This window comes from Gossypium arboreum, chromosome 10 (assembly GCF_025698485.1).
Source record: "Gossypium arboreum isolate Shixiya-1 chromosome 10, ASM2569848v2, whole genome shotgun sequence".
NCBI lineage: Eukaryota > Viridiplantae > Streptophyta > Magnoliopsida > Malvales > Malvaceae > Gossypium > Gossypium arboreum.
Window position 1 is genome coordinate 8,335,113 of NC_069079.1, and position 20,734 is coordinate 8,355,846.

Consider the following 20,734-nt stretch of genomic DNA (forward strand, 5'->3'; position numbering starts at 1 on the left):
GGCATAAAATTTTAATAAAAGAATTAAGGAGATGAAATTAAAATATAAGAGTTAATTTTTAAATTTAAGAAGAATAGAAGAACCAATCCAGAGTTGATGCACCCCACGTGCGAAGAAGCTTCGTTTATATATACATGTGCAAATGATGTGGGTATTTAATATAAACCCTAAATTTAAAACATATTGAGAATTAAGTGAAGTAGATTGCTTTTGAGGTAAGAAAGGAAAAGTCTGTCAAATTTGATGCTTTGGAAAGTCGCAACCTAAAAATTCAGATTCAAGCCCCGTCAGCACATGTTGAGTCAAAATTAAACCATAAATATGTCGAAGATTAATTTTTAATATCATTAAATTATTCAGCGGTTCACAAGTTGAATTTGTATTTATTTGACAATTTCTTCCTGGACAATATCTCAACAAGTAATGTTGAATTACATAATAACAAGTATTCTAGAATGCTTCCTGCACTCTTTTCAAATTCAATTTCGTACCTTTTTTTACTTTATAATCAACAATGCTAACTTTTCCTCTCACTCTTTTACTTCAATATTAATATCACTACTACTCTCTCATTTACCTTTTCTATTAAATTAGTTTAATTCATATTTACATTTTATGTAAAATTAATAAAATTTTAAGTATGGTAACGTTGAACTAAAATTTTACATATAATCAATAAAAGGACCACTTTACCTGTAACTTCTTATAAAAAACCAATCTCTAGCAATGAGATTGTTGAGTTTGAGTGTGCGAGTGCCAAAGGTAGGATATTGGCTCATACTTTTTGTTGATGAAAGAAAGGTAAGAGTGGAAAAGAATAATATATATATATATATATATGGGTGTTAATAATGGTATCCTGCTTTGTGCTTTGAAATCTATCTTTTTACATCCATTTCGAAATATATGTGTTTAGGGTCTTGGCCTTTTTTAATATTTTAGTGTAAAAGATGAGTTGCTACAATTGAACTCAACTTTTATGCTATATTACTATAATACTTTTGTCAAGAGCTTATTGACTTAATTAAACTTTTTATATTATGTTAATGTTGTGTTTGAAATTTTCAAATATAATAGATGCAACATAATAATTATTGTGCTCTTTTTTTTTTTATGTTAGAATAGTATTGAAGATATGTAACACCCCCTATCTGTATTCCGAGTCTAGAATAGGGTACGAGGCATTACCGAACTTAATATGATCAATCATATAAAAAAAATCAGCCATAAATTTTTTTTTCTAAATTAAAAACTTTCATACATATGTTTAATGTCCTTTATATGGGCCTACGGGGCCCAAAACATACATTCAGGGTCGTTCGGGACCAAACCGTAAACATATGAAACTTTTGCAACACTTAGAAAATTTTCACACTTTGGAGAGTCACACGCTCGTGTTTTCAACCCATGTAACTCTCTGTTTATAACTTCATCACCCTTGTTAGTCGTACACTTCATATAAATAACAAGAAACGTGTATGGGCTTAATTCTCATTAAATTTCTCATATATATACACAATTTCACGTTATGTAATCATACAACATATATCAGCCATATCTCTGTAATCTAAATATATTTTCATAAAAGCTTATCTTGATTTCATACTATTTCATATTTAAACTTAAATAACCAAAGTATTTGAAATATCATCTTTTGCAAATAGTACACATGAGGTATATAATTCTATAATTATGAATAAACACATTTATCAAACATTTTCCATATTCATATATCAATGTCTCATGTCTCCATATATCAATAACCATCATTTTCATGAATTCTGAGTTCAATTTCATAATTATTTGTCTCGTGTTCAATTTATTCCATATCGGAATTTTATACATTAAAACATTTGAATTATCAATACATATGGACAGTACATTCAAGATGAACAATCATATAATCACAAATGAATTCATTTATCAACCAAGTTCTATACTCGTATCTTATCAACTCGTACTTCCTTGTATCACATAATTCCATGTAACACTTACCAAACTTTGTCAAATTAGTGAACGTCTTACGGTATTGAGTACTTCGTTTTCTCGATGCCATAGTTCAACTATGGTCTTACACATCTTCACAGCCATAGCCCAGCTATGGTCTTACACATATTCATATATCGATGTCATAGCCCAGCTATGGTCTTACACATATTCATATATCGATGCCATAGCCCAGCTATGGTCTTACACGAATCACATATCTCACTGATGCCATATCCCAGATATGGTCTTATACAGTAGCATATATCACACCGATGCCATATCCCAGATATGGTCTTATACGGAAATCACTTGTCACTTGTCACTTGTCACTTGTAGCCGAAGCTACCACTATTCATCGATCGTAGCCGAGCTACCATTTTCATCGATCGTAGCCGAGCTACCACTTTTCACTGATCAGGTAGCTGAAGCTACCACTTTTCACTTGTCATTTGTCATTGATCAGATAAGTGTAGTCGAAACTATCACTTATCACTTTCACTTTTCCTTGATCAGATAAGTGTAGCCGAAGCTATTATCAGATAAGTGTAGCCGAAGCTATTACTTATCACTTTCATTTATCCTTGATCAGATAAGTGTAGCCGAAGCTATCACTTATCTCTTGTTGCCATGGTCCAACCATGGTCTTTTCCTTCAATTCATCTTGTCACTGAACTGAAATGCTCAATTTGATCATTTATTCAATTTTCATGCTTTTACATTATTCACGATTTTATCATCAATACATATGAAATAACACATCATGAAATTCATAAAATTAACAAATAATCACTAAAATTTAGCCATATAAACTCACAAGTTCAATTTTTGTATTATAATGATAATTATAATTTCATAATAAATATTCCAAATAAAACATTATATCATTTCAAATCCAACACTTATCGATTATAATCCGGCATGTGATCAATTTATACACGAGTCATTCATATATTTTTGTATTTTTTCTCCTCCTCCTCTCCATCCACATCCTTAGTATAAACAACACACTTGTAGGTAATATTATCCATAATTTTCATTATCTACTTATGTGAATATTTAAGTTGTCCATCTGTGTCATAGTCACTAAATTATTTTTATCTTGAGCTACAGAACTCAAAATTAAGATCCATAAATTTTCCCAAAAACTAGACTTATATGTATTCTTACCATAAAAATTTCATAATTTTTGGTTGGGCCAATTAATAAAGTTTATTCATTGAAGTCTCCCCTGTTCTGCTGTCTGACAGTTCCGACCCTTCTTCACTAAAAATTAATTATCTTCTCGTAAAAGATTTGAATGATGTCTTATTTTGTTTCTATTGAAAATAGACTCATTCAGGATTCTAAATATATAAATTTAAGCCTCTAATTATTTTTATCCAATTTTTGATGATTTTCCAAATTCAAAACAGGGGAACCCGAAATCATTCTGACCTTGTCTCACAAAAGTTATTGTATCTCATGATTTACAATTTCATTGCTTACAAAATTTCTTTTATAAGAAACTAGATTCAATAAGCTTTAATTTCATATTTTATTCATCCTATAATTCGATTTATAAAATTTTTGGTGATTTTTCAAAGTTAAACTACTGCTGCTGCCCAAAACAGTTTTAGTGCAAAATGTTAATTTTCATTTTACCCCAAATTTCACAATTCATACAATTCAGTCCTTGCTCAATTAACCCCTCAATTAAGATAATTTTCTCAATTAATACTTTTTCTAGACATTATAAGTTATTTCATAACTATTGAAATTCATAATTTCCACATAAAACTCTAACTTCAAACTCTTTTACAATTAGGTCCCAAACATTCACTTTCTATTCAATTCTTTCAATAAAATCAGAATATAAACAATTTAAAGCTCTAATTCCATGCCAAATCATCATATACTTCCAGCACTTATCCATAACAACTTCAAAAATTAGACATGGAATCAAAAACTAATGAAATAGTAAGTTGGACCCAATTGTAAAAGTCCAAAAACATAAAAGTTTCAAGGAGAAAGCAAGAATTAAACTTAAATGAAGCTAGAGTATGAAAACCAACTTGAACCCTCCTCCATGGCTGTTTTTCAGCTGATGAATATGAAGAGAAATGAAGAGAATTCTAGATATTCCAATTTAGTCCCATTTTTATTTAGCCAATTTTGGCAATTTTCCAATTTTGCCCTTCCATTTCCTGATTTTTCTCAGCTATTGCCGCCCAAAATATCTCCTTTGGGCTTATTTACACTTTAGGTCCTTCCTCATTTGAAAATTGAGCTATTTAATCTTTTAGCAACTTTTACACCCTTTTCAATTTAGTCCTTTTTATTTAATTAACCACCCAAACGTCAAAATTTTCTGACTAAATTTTATTACTACCTCACCAACACTCCATAAATATTTGTAAAAATATTTATGGCTCGATTTATGAAGTCGAGGTCTCGATACCTCATTCTCGACCCAATTTACCTAATTAATTCTTTTAAATCACCAAATTCACTAATTCAAAATAACTTTTATATTCACATTTGACTCATAGGTATTAATTTATTAAATTTTCAACTCACCCGTCGGATTTAGTGATCTCAAATCTCTATTCCCGATACAACTGAAAATTAGGTCATTATAAGATATATATATATATATATATATATATATTGGTAAAAATTGAAGATATTTTATAGAAATTTTTATATATTAATATTTTAGGTAAATTACACAAATAGTCACTCACTCATAAAAATATTATTCTAGGCATCCAAAATAAAAAGTTTGCAATTTAAGGACCCATATTTCTTAGTTCGGCTCTTTTGGTTACTCCCGTAAAAATCACAAACGACAAGCTGAAGTGGCATTAAAAATCAATATAATAATAAATTTAGCCATCAAGTTTTACATATTATATCAATTTAGTCATAATTTTAAAAAAATTAACTCGTAATATTTACAAATGGTCTCAACTTGGTCCTAATTATAAAAATTCAAAAAAATGTTGACAAGGAATAATTATATATAAAAATAAATAAATATTTTGAAAAAAATATAATAATAAATTAAATTTTATATTAATATTAATATCATATAAATGTAATTATATTAATATTAAATAAAATAAAAACCCTCCCACTCCGTCCCTCTCACCCCCAATGAACCTCCCTCACCCCACCATCATCTCCCCCTCCCTCTCTCCACCACCTATGCATCCTTCAAATACCCAGCCTATGCATCTTCACCTCAATTCAAAGAATAATTAACCTAATTACTTAATTCTCAAATTCACCCCAACACACCTAAAAGCAATTCCAAGAACTTGAAATCACTTTTCCGATTAAAAAAGTCTTTGATCCCGAGTTTCTTTGGCAACCAACAGAGTAACATCTTCAATTGATTCGCCATCGACGTATGAGGGACCATTTCAAGAATTTGGAATCACTTTTCGGAGAAAATTCGACCTTGGCCAACACTCGCATCAACTAGAAAGAGACATTGGATGCTATTGTGTTCAAAGTCAATCTTCCTGGACTTAAGAAAGAGGAAATCAAAGATGAAAGGGTGATTCAAATAAGTGGCAAAAGGAATGTGAGAAGGAAGAGAAAAACGAGATGTGACATCGTGTAGAGCGGAGAAATGGCAAGTTCTCAAGGCAGTTTAGGTTGCCTGAGAATGCAAAGACAGACAAGTTAAAGCATCCATGGAAAATGGGGTTCTCATTGTTATTGTTCCTAATGTGGAAGTAAAGAAGCTTGATGTCAAAGCCATTTAGATTTTTGGTTAAGATTTCTGAGAAAAAAATCATTGGTTTAATGATGTTTGAATAGAGTCTATTACCATTACAAAACAATGTTGGTTAAATGATGTAAATGTAATCTCTCCAACTCGGCTTAGACTTTAAACCCGATTTTAGAAGATTACATTAGCTACCGAAATGTTTCAAGGAGCTATCGTAGTTTTGAAAACAATCATTTTAAAACATGTGTTTAATTTTATAGAAAACTTAGTTAAATGCCCATTTATAAATCTTCAAAGCCTTAATTAAGATATAGCAACAAAAAATTGATCAGTGGTTTGTTTTTGAATAAAAACCGGGAATTCATGCATAACTCAATAATAAACATATCTTGTTATCACATCTTAAATCTCATGCCACAATTTGATATAAAATAATAATACAAACTCTAAATAATGGAATATCAAATAATATATATAAAACTATTTTAGGAAAAAAAAACTGAGCTGAGACTCTTTGGATGCCGCATCCACTTCTTAACAAGTAAATCAATGCCAAACAGTAACCAAGCATATGTAATAATAGTATACATTTCATTAGCAATATCATAGCATAACACAAAGTGACAGTTCATTCCAACATGCTTATGCGTAATGATGCAATACATAGCAATTCCAGTTTAGCAGTATAAATAGGTCTTACCCCACTGTTACACTCCACAGTAAGAGTTTCCCAGAACTCTTACATCCCGGATACTCCAGTTTGTGGATAAACAACCAATGTTGCAAGTTAATATGCTATTAATAGTTGTGAATACACAACGAATTTGCAAATGATAGCTGTCAGTATAAGTTGTGGATAAACTGCGAGTGCTTACAAGTTAATATGCTGCCTATGAATACACAATGGGTTTGCAGATTAAAGCTGCCAATAATTTATGGATTTAGAATGAATAAATCCAAGTCTTCTTTAATTTAGAAAATACCCTATTTCACTAGTATACTTTCTTTTAAAATACTTTATTATTCCTATTAAACATTTAAAACAAATAAATCTAAGCTTTAATCACAAAGGTTTTCCCAAAGCCAACATACAATTAGCAATTTTTATTTACAAAAAAAAAAATCACTTAAGTGTTTTTTTTTTGGGTAATGAGAATGCAATATGTTAGTTTTCAAATACAAGATTCACAATAATCACACTAGCAAATTTCTAATCAATATTCAAGATTATAAATACAATCAATCCTAATTTCTTTAATGATTTATATTAATCAACCTCTAAAACTAATTTTTAGTCAAGATGTTATGAATCTCATACAAAGTCAATATCTCAAATTCATTCAATAAATAAATAAAAACTAGATATTGCATAAAAAATCCTAATCAATTATAAGAAAAACCACAATCCTAATTTTCTAGAAGTTAGTCACAACCCTTATTTTCTAGTGATTAACAATAAAGCTTAAAAAGAAAATAAAAGTTATTTCCAAATTAAAGAGACCCACTTGAAAGTATTGGAAGATTAATCACCTATCTTGTAAAAATTATTGAGAGTGTGCGAGAGAATAAGAGAAATTTGAGAAAAAGTGATAAATGTTGAAGAAAATCAAAAAGATTAAAGATTTTAGAGTTTTAGTAGTGGAGAGAAATTAATTTATTTTATATAAAATAATATTTTGTTTTCAAAAATTTTGGTAGGTCATTTTCATATTTTTTATGAAGTTAAAATTTTTGGGTGACATTTTGAATTAAAATTTTTGGGGGACATTTTGAACTTTTTTGTGAGGTAAATTCACCAATTATATACTTTTTTTTTTAGGTCAATTGACCTTATAATCTTCTGTGTGGCTTCACCTGTAAGTGCTGAATTGATATAATCTTAAAGTATAACATTGATCAAAATTGAGAATCGTTACCAAGTTGGAAGAAAAGAAAAGATTTAGGGAGTAAGTTTAAAAAATTGCTAAGTTGGAAGAATAAAATGTTATTTCATCCCAATAAAAAGATTTTCAACAATCTACAAATAGATGCCATGTTCGGCGGGCCAGAAAAACAGATAAAAGTAATTTTGCAAAATAGGCCTACAGAGTTGATTCCTTTGAGCCACTGGGGGTCCATTTTCATTTTAAACAAAACATTGGGCTCAAACTTTGCCTTTTCAGATATGACATCAGCCCAATTAAAAGTAGGATGGTGGGTCTATACTCAAAACTTGAATTAAACAATCATACTGTCATGGTCCCAGCCCAAAGCATACCCTTTTTAACTCTAAAATTAAGGAGAATCTGATTTAATATTTACATCAAATCGAGCGAAAATTTTTTGAGTTAATCGAGTTGACTTGACAAGTCTCATTTTATTCAATTGGAATTTTTTCAAATTGATTAGAGTAAAATGAAAATCGAGTCGAGTCGAATCGAATCGAATCAAGTTAAATTATTCGAGTTAACTTAAAAATTAAACACTTCAAATTAAAATTTTGTTACAATATAACAAATTTTATCTTAGAGCACATAAATTTAAAACCATATATATTTGAAACTCTTTCAAAGCAAAATAAAAGAAAAAAAATGATAAACTTGAATTGTTGATTTACTTATTTAGGTCCTAAAATTATAATTTTATAAATTTTAAAATTTTTAAAGTTTATTTGTCTATTCTTTAGATTTTTTAGAGTTTTTAATTTTATTAAAAATATAAATTCTGAAATTTTTATAAATATTTTTAATTTTAAAATTTATTTTTCTTGTTCTTTTAATTTTTGTTATGAAAGTGACAAATTTGCTCATTTTTAAATTTAACAGAATTAAATAGGTATTTATACCAATCTATTATTTGTGTTATAAAATTTAACTCAACTCAATTTAAAATTCAAATTCATTAATCAAATTGACTCGAAAAAGTCGAATAACTCGATTTAATTAATTTAAAATTTAAATTTTTTTAAATTTTTTAAAGTAAAATAAAGTTTTATTCGCCCCTTAACTTTTCTCTCATGTCCACGATGCCATGTAATTAATCAATTCAGAGCCACATGCTAGTTACTTATTAGTAATCAGCAGCAGCAAGAAGCTTCCATGGTTTAAAATGGAAATTCAACCTAGCTTTTCTGTTTTCCTATAAAACGAGGCCGAATTTAAGAAAAAATCAATTCGCCATTTAGTGACAAGATTTAGGTTCTCTTTGGATAAAAAAGGAGATAAAATATTGGAGAATATTCCTCCTCCATTACTGAAAAAAGATTATATGAAACAAAGGCGATATATTATTTTATTTCTCTTACTAATTATTTAATGTCATTTACATATAATTTTAATAATATTTCTAACTTAAACCTTGAATTCTAAATTTCAAATCATAAACTCTAAATCTTAAATTTAAGATTTTAGACTTTTGGATCATTGACCATGGACTTTAAACTTTGAGCATTGAACTTTGAATCCTAGACTCAAGGTTTAAGGAATTGAGAGTCAAAGTTTAAAGTTTTAAAATTCAGAATTCAAGGTTTATGTTAAAAATATTACTAAAACAATGTATAAATAATATGAAAAATGATATTGAAATTATATTAAATGTAAATCTTATCCGGATAGCAAATGGTGGAAAGTGTTTGGAAGTTTTAATCTCACTCCAGCTTTAGTTTTCTGGTGGAGGATAACAATAATATGCCAGCGGGGGCAAAAGTCATGCCAATGGATCTACTTTTTTTTTTTTTAATTACAATTTTAACCTCTTTTAGTTTTCGCTCCATTTTTACGTTACGTGGGGCTTGATTTTACAACCTTTTCTTTTGAAAGTGGATTTTATAAATATTAAATATATTGTAGAATATAAATATAAATTGAGCAGTTATAAGAAAATATATATATTATTAATTAGGTTATTATATATAAGATCTGTTTTTATATTAAAGTCTAATAAGTATATAAAACTTTTATTATGTTTATATTTATTATTTAATATATATATGGTTTTCGTGTTTTATATTTTTTATTATATATAAACTTAATTTTAATTTGGTGTTCTTTATTTTATTTTTTACTTTTATCTCAATTTCATGACTATAATAATTAATTTTATTCTCATAGTTGTTTTTAATCACCCTGTATAAAAAAGAAACTTTAATGGGAATTTCAAAAGATTATTAAAAGTTATAAAGGTAAGCAAATATGTATTGGTTTAAAAGGATTAATATATATTTTGGTACTTGAAATTAGCTTTAAAGTTTAAATTAGTACCTAAGAGTTTTTTCTTTATCTAGTTAAGTATCTAAACTTGGCCTCAAGGTTCAATTTGATACCTAAGTTTGACTTTTTTTTGTTCAAATTAGTAACTAAACTTGAATTCATAGTTCAAATTGGTTCAAATAGTTCAATTACCGGAAATATTAATTTAAACTAAAAAGTCAAATTTATGTACCATTTTAGGCCAAGAAGTCAAAATAAAATTAACCAAGTAGGTAGTTGGATAAAAAAGTAATGAACCATAAAACCAAGATGAGCATATTCAGCCCTTTAGAAAAAGGCATTGGAAGCAAAGCGTGCAATGAGTCACAAACGTAAAAAGGCAAATCTTGTTATAAAGATGCAAAATAAAAAGAGTAGAGCAGCGGAGGAGAAAAAGCTAACAATGTTTGTGATGATTCTCCAACTGTATACAATGCCCCTATCACAAGCCATCATTGTGTTTCCACTTCACTTTTTCTTTAACCATGTACCATCAACCAAAATATATTGCTTATTCCAAACACTGACAACTAAACTAAGCTGTTTATCAAAAGAATCAAACAACATTTCTCTTGTTGTGTGATCCTCTGTTATTTATACTTGTTTTCATTTTCTCATGGCATTGTCACCTGAATCCATGCCTGAAAAGCCCTTCGATTTCCGTGCACCGCCGCCATCTCCGATCGCTAGTGGCCGCAGGTCCTGCGTCACCAATGAGGATGTTCTCTCTGAATTCCTTCAACATTCTCTACGTGTCCCTGATTTGGTTTTGCCTGACAAGGTGTTCCCTAGGCAGAACTTCATTGAAAACCCACCCAAGATTGATTTCCAGCTGTTGAGTTCCATGGAATGCGACTCTCTTTCCAAGATTTTGGATTCCATAGCAAGAATCGGGTGCTTTCAGTTGGTGAATTATGGAATTGAGGGAGAATGTATACGGTCAGCCCTGGCAGCTGCTGCTGGCATTTTTCAGCTACCACCGGAGAAACGAAGGGCAGTGACAAGGTCACCACCAGAGAAGTTATACGGCTTCGAGGAAGCTCATGGGGAAAAAGAAGAAGAAGGTGAAGGCAAAGTGAGTGAAGAGTTTGTGTGGTGTAGAGGTGCAGGCTTGAAGTTGGAAATGGAGGCGATTTGGCCTGTTGGCTACTCCAATTTCAGGTAACGACAAACAATGCTCGTCTTTTGCTGTTTTATCATTTAGTTTTGGCCGTATTTAATATACAAAATATTTGGGACGTTGTTCTTTTCAACATATTCAGTGAGAAGATGGAGAGTCTACTGTGTGACATTGAGAAAGTGGCTGAGAAAATTCTGATGGCTATCAGGCAAAATTTGCCACCAAAAACAGACTATGAAAATGATATGAAGCAAGGGCAAGGTGGCATTGGGTCTGGATGTTATGTGTACAAGCATAGCCGGAATATGTCAGCTGAGAAATGCAGTGGATCTCTAAGGTATGATGTGATCAGAATGCTAATAAGAGGGTTTGATTATTCACATGCCTTGTGTTTGCATGTGTGTGATGGATCTTCTGAGTTCCATGTGTATTCAAAGAAAGGTTGGGTATCTTTCTGCCCTGATAAAGATGCCTTGGTCATAACAGTTGGGGATCAAACTCAGGTAACTTTTACATACTTTCTAAGATTGCTTTGGCCTTTTATGTGGTTGCTGCTTTTCTTTTTTGCCAATTAACTTCAAACTAAAGGACCGATTAGCTAAACTCATCTGATTCATGCAGTCACCCAGCGAGTTTGGGTCTTTTTGGTAGGTGCTGATGACAAAAAAATTATATATTATGTATCTGCTTTATGGGACAACATAATGCTAGATAATGTAACACATTAGCAATGACAGCTATGTGGGTCTGATGTCATGATATAGTGGAAACTGAATGGAGGAAATGATGAGCAATCAGTGTGTCATATCTCTGCTCTCCTGTAAATGTAAAAATATGAAATATTAGTCCATACTCATTACTACATACATTTCTGTTGCTGCTGGTACAGGCATTAAGTGGTGGACAATTCAAGCATGTAATTGGGAGGCCCATTTATAAAGGAGAGAAAGAAGACTGCATTTCAATGGCATTCCTTTACTCTCCTCCAAGCACCACCAACACCACCAAGGTTGATCCACAAAAGGGGAAGAACATTATTTCACTCAGCCAACAGGCTATTGCTGCAATCGTTTTGACACTTGTTTACCATATTTTAGTCTTTGTTTACAACAAATTCTAATGCTGTTAAGAGTCATCATCCATCAAGCAATGAAGAGACTACACATCTTGATAATATATAAACTTAAATTTTTGCCACGGATTTTAAATCTTATTTACTTTTAGCCAATGGAAAATGTCCCGGTATGACCTTTCCTAAATTGAGATGCAAAGACCTCTCCTTTGGGATGTGCCTAGAAAATAAATGGATGTTAATACGTTAGAGAACAACATGGTAAACCCAAAACAAGCATTCCAGAAAATATTTGAAGGTGGTTGAGTTGCTTTGACCTACATCCATAACTCACCACCCAAACCAAAGTGCCCTTCTCTCAAGTGTATAGTCTGTCTTTTATTGGAACATCCTTATTGATTAACTTGGCCGGTTGAGCCAAGTTACAAGTTATAATAGTTTTATTATAGAATAATCTTTTACCTACTTACAAGTCATGGATGTGTACAAATATTTACTAATAAATTTGTTACAATTTGTAAGTTTCATATCCTCACAAATATTACAACTTATCATCCTAAAAGCTTTAATACAACTTTTTAATATTCAGATTAAACTGATGAAACACACTTTCACAGAAGATAATTGGAAGTAGTGATGCTTCGTGGGATAATTCTAATTGTATGGACTATTTTAATGTTTGTAAAGAGTGGTCTCATGTAATTTCTTCTTTATTATTGACGGATGCTTGTTCGTACCATTTGTTAGGGTTTACTCTATAACTTTCTAAAATTAACAGCGTCGAAAATATAATGTATATTTTTTTTTAATTTAATGGTATTGAGTGTAATTTACTCTAAATAAATAGGCTTAGTTTGCAAAAATAAAAATAAAAAATTCTCAATTGAGGTGGTTGAATCACAAGTATGAAATTCAACAAAGTTTATGATTTTTTTTTACCAAAAAAAAAATAAAAGTGTATCAATAAGAAAATAATATTAGTATCAACAAGATTAGGCATCAAGAATCGTCTATCTAATCATATCTGGTCAGCAACCTTTGAAAGAGCTACATGGAATATTTTGGGATCAATAGATAATTCCCTTCATCAATCCAATCAGAATATGATGAGCAAAATTCGCATCCTTGGTATCTATTTAATTTCCACATGCCAATCACTTATGCATAGTTCTTAAATTCTTAAAATCAAATCTCTGTTCCACTGACTTTAAATGCCTCCTCGAATTTCCTTGATAGCTAGTGTAGAAGCCCATTTTTGCCCGACCCATCATAAACCAAAAAAAAAAAAAACCCAAAGAAATAAGTTAAAAGTTTAATAGTCCATTTACACAAAAAAAAAAGGCCCAAATAACTCAAGTTACATTCGGTCCAAAAGGCCTGAAATTAACCTAAACCCTAATGGCCTGATAGGCCCAGCCCTAAACTAGTTTCGACAAAGCTGAAACCCTAGCTAGCCTTCAGTGTCGCGATTCCCTACTGCCACCCACGTGCCTTCGTGATGCGCACATTGCCCGAGGACTGTCTCCGTTGCACCAAAATGAAAAAAGCCAAAGCTTTCGCTCTGTTGACCACCAAACCTGCAAAGAACACAAAAGCAGAACAGCAAGAAAACAGTAGCAAAGATTGACAACAAACAGTAGCAAAAATAAAATATTGTATCAATGTGGTTATAAAAGCCACAAAGAGATCAATGTAAAAGGAGAGATTTTTTAAATAAAAAAATAGAGAAAGAAGTTCACAAAAAACAAGCAAAGAAATACAAAAGAGGAAATCGAATCAGAAACTAAAAGGTAGTTTTATTTTTATTTTTTTATTTTTCTTTTTTTCGATTATGTTTTTTCTTTTTATTCATATACTTATATAATATAAATAAAAAAAAGGAAGAAGACTTATTAATTTTCTATCGCCAAAAAAGAAAAGAAAATTTTTAATTTTCTAATTTCAGAGACAACGGCGTCCTCGTCAATGACCGTGACGCGGTGTGGCTAATCGGGTCGGAGCTATGGCCGGACGTGGGAAGGCTTGAGAGAATTTTTGAAAGGTTTTTTTTAAGCTTTTTTTAAAGTAATGGGCTAAATGAAATTTTTGGGTAAAAATTTGGTTTATATAACTTATCAAAACGGCGTCGTTTTGATTTAATGACCCCAGACGCTAAAAGGTGTCGTTTTGATGCGAAATAGGCTGACCCAACCCGCTCCAGGTTAAGGATCCTTGTGTTTTTTTAAGCGGAAGGGATATTTCCTTGTTTAGTCCTTCCGCTTCTTTGGCCCGCTTCAATTAGATCATTTTTGTTCTTTTTTTCTTTTGATTTTGCCCTAGAATTTTACTTTTATTGCATTTTAGCCTCGTGTAAGGTGCTGCGTTTTGGAGGGCAGAAATATTTTCCCTTTTGGTCCCTCTAAGTTATTGGCGCTTTTCAATGTGGTCCTTTACCTCATTTTTTATTCCGATTTATGCCCCTTAAATTCCATTCGAGTTTCAATCTAGTGTTTTTTGTGTTTATTCATTTATTTTATTATAATTTAGGCTCCAAATTTCATTTTAATTCCAATTTAATTCTTTATTTGCTTAATTTCAAACATTTATTCTTTTATTTGCACACTATTCTTGCTTTATTTTATTTAGTTATTTTTACATTCATTCATACATTTATTTATTTTTATCCTTGTATTCACTTATTATTCTTTCATTTTTATTTTCTTTCATTTTTATTTTCTTTCATTTATGCCTTCATTATTATTGGTATTTTGTTATCTATTATTATTTTTTATTATCTATTCATCTATCTTAGAGTAGAGTGATCATGGTTTGGATAGCTCGGCCCACCAAGGCTCGCCTTAAAAAATGGCTTGGGCAAAAAAAGGCCCTTTTAGAAAACGGGCAGCCTCGAGTAAGAGTTTTTGGCCCGGCCCAAATTAATTATATATTAATATATTTTTATTTTATTTTAATCATTTTAAAATTTTAATAAAACCATTTTTATTATATTGTCAATTTATGTATTGTTTTAATAATTGTTTTAGTATCATTTTATTTGTTTTAATATTTGTTTTTATGTTTTTAAATATATTTGATTTATTATATTTTTAAATTTTTTTATTTAATGAAATAAGAAAAAAATTAATATGGGTCGGGCCGGGTTGGGCTCGGGCTTAGCAATTTTATTTTGGATCGGGCTTGGACAAATTTTTAAGCCCATATTTCGGGCCCGGCCTAGTAGACGGGCCTAAAATTTTGTATGGGCCCGACCCGAACCCGGCCCAGCTCGGCCCATGATCACCTCTATCTTGGAGGTGTGCATGGGCAGGGTCGGGCCCACAAAAAATTCTGCCCATTTTCAATGCAGGGCCCGCCCGCCAAATATGGGTCTAGAAATTTGTCCAAGCCTGCAGGAAAAAATAGTAGGCCACAACACTTACCGACCATATTAAATTTTTTATTTTTTATTAAATAAAAAATTTAAAATATAATAAATCAAATACATTTAAAAACATAAAACAAATATTAAAATAAAAAACAAATAAAAATGAGACTAAAATAATTCTTAAAATAATACATAAATTAAAAATATAATAAAAAGTAATTATATTAAAATTAAAAATTGAAACAAATTAGAACTAAATTAAGAACCAAATTATATTAATAACAAAAGTTTTACAATATCAAAGTAACATTAAAAACAACAAAAAAGTAAAGTCAAAGTACTAAAGTTACTTAAAATTAAAATAAAAATATTAAAAATAATTTAATATTAAAATCAGTAGAGCCTGAGCAAAAAAAAAATCTTACCCGGGGCCCAGCTGCTTTTCTAAATGGGCCTCGTTTTTGTCCAAGCCTATTTTTCGGGCTTATATTTTTACCCAAACCCTTCTATTTTTTGGGTGAGCCTTCGGGCTGGGCCGGGCCGCCCGGTTCATGCACATCTCTAAAGTCTATCTATTTATTACCCTTTTTATACCTTTAAAATTAGATTTTTTTTTACTTGTACATATATTATTATTATTATTTTATTATTTCATTTATTTATATATTTTATTCCAAATTGTACCTTTAAATTTCATTTATATTTTAATTTGGTTTTATATTTTCAATACTTTTATAAACTATTTTCTCTTACATTATTTATGTATTTATTTTATTTATTTCTTTGTTTTTAAGTTGGTGTTGTCCTTTTATGTGTATGCTTTGGTATTATTACCATTGTTACTATCTATTTCATTTATCTTTGATTGTTCATATTATTGTTAAAATAGTGTACATTATGTGATGCTTGTAAATTGTTTTTATTAGTATACGTCATTTCGTTTTCTATATCATCGTTTCGTTTTCTTATCTCATTTCGTTAAAATCACGTCAAAAAATCACATTTAAATGTATTATTCAATAATAAGCCGTTTTATGTTATATCCCGAATAAGAAAAATACATTGTTTTAAATATTACGTTTGATATTATTCAAAAAAAGGTTTTCAAAATAGCCAATGTTTCGTATTTGGAGATTTGAGAAGTTGTACCATAACTTACGGGGTTTCGATTTTCTCGTTAATCCTAAATAATCGAACATCCTTTAAATTTTTAAATACATGAGATTCGATCAAATAATAAAGTAAAAGGACAACTTATTTTCAGGGATTTAATGTGTCGTATCCTAACTTACGGGAAATGACATGTTAATTACTTCGAAAAAAAAGGTCCTTTTACATGTTTTCAGTAATTCAAGAGATTTTATTTAAAATGCATAATGCAAAAAAGGATCGTATTTTAAATTTTTTTTCAAATTTTCGACTTTCGAGGCTAAGACATTAATTAATCAACTAGGTACTAATTTTGGGCGTTACGAGGGTGCTAATCCTTCCTCGTACGTAACTGACTCCCGAACTTATTTTCTAAATTTTCGTAAACTAAAAATATCATTTTAAGAAATCAAATCTCTTATTAAAATGATCAAATTATGATGTGATCCAATCACACTTCATAAAAAAAATTGATCGTGACTTTTTTTTTTATTTTTCATTTTCAAAATAAAAATAACTCCGTTTTCAAAAGAAAGATTTCGACAGTTAGAGTACCTCCAATTTCAACAATAATTCTATCGCAATTAGCATATCCTATCTTCACATTCATCTACAGTATTCATCTTTTGCTATTGCTGCCGAAAATGCCAATACTGAATACGGAATGTGAGTTCCATCAATATTTAGCTCGAAAGAAGAAGAGATGGTGGACTCTATGCTTGGTTAAAAAATTAAAAAGAAAAAAGAAAAATTCAATGGAAAAGAATTGGGTTGGGCCAGGTTTGAGTGTCCATACTCGCTGAAAAGATAGCAATAAAATTAAAAACCTCCGACATATTACATACTAATAATAGTAGAAGTAAACCTCAAAACAAAACCCAAGTTACTTTTGAAGATTCTGTGTCTGTCGTGTCGACGGCAAAGATTTTTCAGATTTTGGTCAGACATGGTGGACAACGATTCATGGGATTCCCTTTCTGAATTCACCTTAGCTGAGGTAAGTAATTCTCTCTCTTCGGCCTCTTCATTTCCCCTCTTTTTTTTTTCTAACTTCTTGACCACCCTCAATTCCCTCTCTACCTATGCTTAATCTTTCTGTTTTGATCATCGCATAAATGGAAGCGCCTTCCTCTCTTTGAATTCCCCTTTTGTATTGTTCCTCTTGATTTTCCCTCTTTAATCTCCCAAACATCCTCATTTTTTCCCCTCTGATTAAAAGATTCTGGAAATGGAGAACAAGTACAAGGCAATAGGAGATGAAACGCTTAATGAGGAATTCTGCAACAATCTAGCTACCAGATTCAGGTGATTTTTTCTATTTTATAAATAAAAAGATTATTATTTTTTCCTTACTTTGGGTTTTTTTGTTCTTACAGTTGCTCTTCAAACCGTCTTGGAAAATCTACTATAACATGGCAACAGGTTTGTTTTATTTCATTGTACCTACGGATTTCATGTTAAGTTCATAATGGCATTCACAAATCTTCTCTCTCTCTCTCTCTCTTTTTGTCTTTTAGGTCCAACTTTTTTTCCAAGAAAAACAAATGGAGGTACAAACTCAGCAAGAGTCATCAGCAATGGCCTTAAAGCTATTTGTTGATCTTTCTGGTGAAGATTCAAGCAAACCGCTAGAGGTCATGCAAAAGCGAAAAGGTTTACTTGTTGGCATCATAGTTTACATTTTTTTAGTCTAATTTATCGGTAAATATCTTATGGTTACTCGGGAATTGTTGCTTGATTCATCCTATATGACCTAGCTTTGTCTAGCTTTACTTGCTAGCTGCTACATCAAGATGTCACTTTCATAAAGTTTGAAGTTTTACAAGTGCTAAAAGGAATATTTTAAAACTTGCATAGCGAAAAGAATGAAATGAATGTCTGATAGTTTAACCATTATCGATTGACCGCTACTTGTCATAAATTAGGCTGATGTTAATACCCTTCTTTCAAACTCAGTTTAGAAGCAGAGATTACTATTATGATTAGCCTGCATTCTTGACTGAATTATGTCAACTAATCGAGCCAAAGCTACCATTCAAGTTGGTTCATTTCTAAGGCCAAGCAACCATATATACATATACAATTGGAGGCGATGGTTACAATTATCACTATCATGAATAGCACAAAATTTTAAAAGTAGTGTTTTATCCAACTTGCAAAGTTCTTCTATTTTTTGGTTGAAACTGAAACTGTATGGATTTTCTTGTATTCATTTTAATGCAGGTACAGTTGAAGACCTTAAGGAGTTGTCATTTGAAGCCAGATCAGCAAAAGATTATGCATGGTGAGGAAGACTATATTGATGAAGGCATGCAAAAGTCATTCAAATGTTTTTTGTCTAACCTTCAGAGAAGCCATTATAAGCCTACACCTTCGCTATTATATCTTGAAGTAAATTATTGACTCGAAATTTCAGGTTTAGATTGGATTTCAGTATCTAATTTATCAAGAATGCTAAGAGGATGTCCAAAATAGGAATCTAATAAAGCACCCCTTATTAGTCAAGTTGTGTGGAATCATGGACATTTATGGTAAAGATTAATCTCCCAGATGAATAGAAAAGAAACTAAGAAAGCCGGAAATAGTAAAGAAATGAAGTGATATTGCGGCTTGTATTTGTGGACGAGGTGCACTTAGGATCCAATGATGTGTGATATAGATTTTGGATTGGCCTTCCAAATTTTTGGCTGGACATATAGACGTTGTAATTCTATTGAATCTTTATTTTAATAGAATTAGGACAAAACCCAAACTATTTTTGGATCTTATGAAGGTCCTTGCGGCTTAAACTAGTGCATGTGACTAATATTTCTTTGGCTTTCAGGTATGATGTTGAAACATTTCTCAACTATAGGGTCCTTTGTAATGGTGAACTTGTAAGATTCTTGTACCGGTTTTGTATTTTATGATATAAAGTAGCAGGCTCCTGTATCTTACTGTGCTTGTTTTAATGCTTTCCTTTGTTGGTTCCTTTGTTACTGGTTATAGTTAACTATAAAAAAGGAGACTGCAAGTATTTATTAATGCATATGACCTGTTATATATTGTAGGAAGTACGTGTACGGTTTGCTGGATTTGATAAAGCAGAGGATGAGTGGGTGAATGTAGAAACTGCAGTGCGTGAACGATCTATTCCTTTAGAACCTTCGGAATGTGGTATGGTTAATATTGGGGACCTTGTGCTGTGCTACCTGGTATTTTCCTTTTACTATCTTATTTGATTAGATGTTGGTGGCCATTTGAATCACTCGGCACCTCTGTTGATCTATTAGGATAGAGAGTATTATCAACTCTACTGTGATGCGCATGTTGTGGATATTCAAAGGCAGACACATGATGATAAAGGATGTACATGCATATTCGTGGTCTGCTATGACCATGACTACTCTGAGGTATACAAACTCAATAACCACACTCTTCCATCTCCTCTCTTTGTTTTGGCTTGTGTCCATCCACCTTACGGATAGCTGCAACTTGATGTTTTAATCATACTAATGTTGTCACGCATTCATTTATCTTGGTTATACACACCAGGAAAATGTTTCGCTGGAGAGGATATGTCGCAGGCCTATTACTTAAAAGCTGAAGTTGTGCAGAAACAAATTGACGAAATTAACCGTAAACAACTCTTCAATGAGTTGGTGTTTACATTTTTCGCAAACAAGAGATGTCAGGGGCCTTCATCCAAGCTTCTTAAAACGGCATTTTCTTATTGAGGGAGTGATGTAGTTCGTAAGGAGGAATACGTCTCTCCTTTGATGAGCAATTTGTAAGTTTAATGTAAGCCTTCATTGAAGTCTATGATGAAAAGAAGAAAATAACAATTTCTTGGTACACAATCATCTTTAGTAGCAGCATAACAGTTGTAACCCAATGATGTCTCAAATCCTTTTAAAAAGGTAATCCAACAGTGAATAATAACTTTAATATTAAATTATGACAATATTATAAATTAAATAATTTTTTTTTAATGATGTGTCATGATTGTATAAAGTTGCACACTTTTGAATCAAAATTTGAATACATATTTGAGGAAAAAAAATGAAGTAATGATGCAGGATAGTACATTTTCTGAACGTGATAGCTGCTGCCGTCG

At 31.0% G+C, this 20,734-nt stretch overlaps 2 protein-coding genes and 1 pseudogene across 2 annotated transcripts; all 3 read left to right on the forward strand.

The window, feature by feature from the left end:
• The first annotated feature begins 726 nt into the window (after window positions 1–726).
• On the forward strand, window positions 727–5,741 carry LOC108481237 (17.3 kDa class I heat shock protein-like; annotated as a pseudogene).
• A 4,501-nt stretch (window positions 5,742–10,242) lies between these two features.
• LOC108482372 (S-norcoclaurine synthase 1-like) lies at window positions 10,243–12,235 on the forward strand. Its single transcript, XM_017785504.2, has 3 exons — window positions 10,243–11,094; window positions 11,196–11,556; window positions 11,943–12,235. Exons 1-3 carry the CDS (start codon window positions 10,550–10,552, stop codon window positions 12,171–12,173), a joined length of 1,137 nt encoding a protein of 378 aa, XP_017640993.1. The 5' UTR covers window positions 10,243–10,549; the 3' UTR covers window positions 12,174–12,235.
• Window positions 12,236–17,419: 5,184 nt separating this feature from the next.
• Window positions 17,420–20,609, forward strand: LOC108480746 (protein SAWADEE HOMEODOMAIN HOMOLOG 1). Its single transcript, XM_017783839.2, has 9 exons — window positions 17,420–17,635; window positions 17,858–17,943; window positions 18,015–18,060; window positions 18,156–18,291; window positions 18,862–18,922; window positions 19,463–19,514; window positions 19,689–19,832; window positions 19,911–20,030; window positions 20,173–20,609. The coding sequence occupies exons 1-9, from the start codon at window positions 17,585–17,587 to the stop codon at window positions 20,215–20,217; spliced, it is 741 nt and encodes a 246-aa protein (XP_017639328.1). The 5' UTR covers window positions 17,420–17,584; the 3' UTR covers window positions 20,218–20,609.
• The last annotated feature ends 125 nt before the right edge of the window (window positions 20,610–20,734 follow it).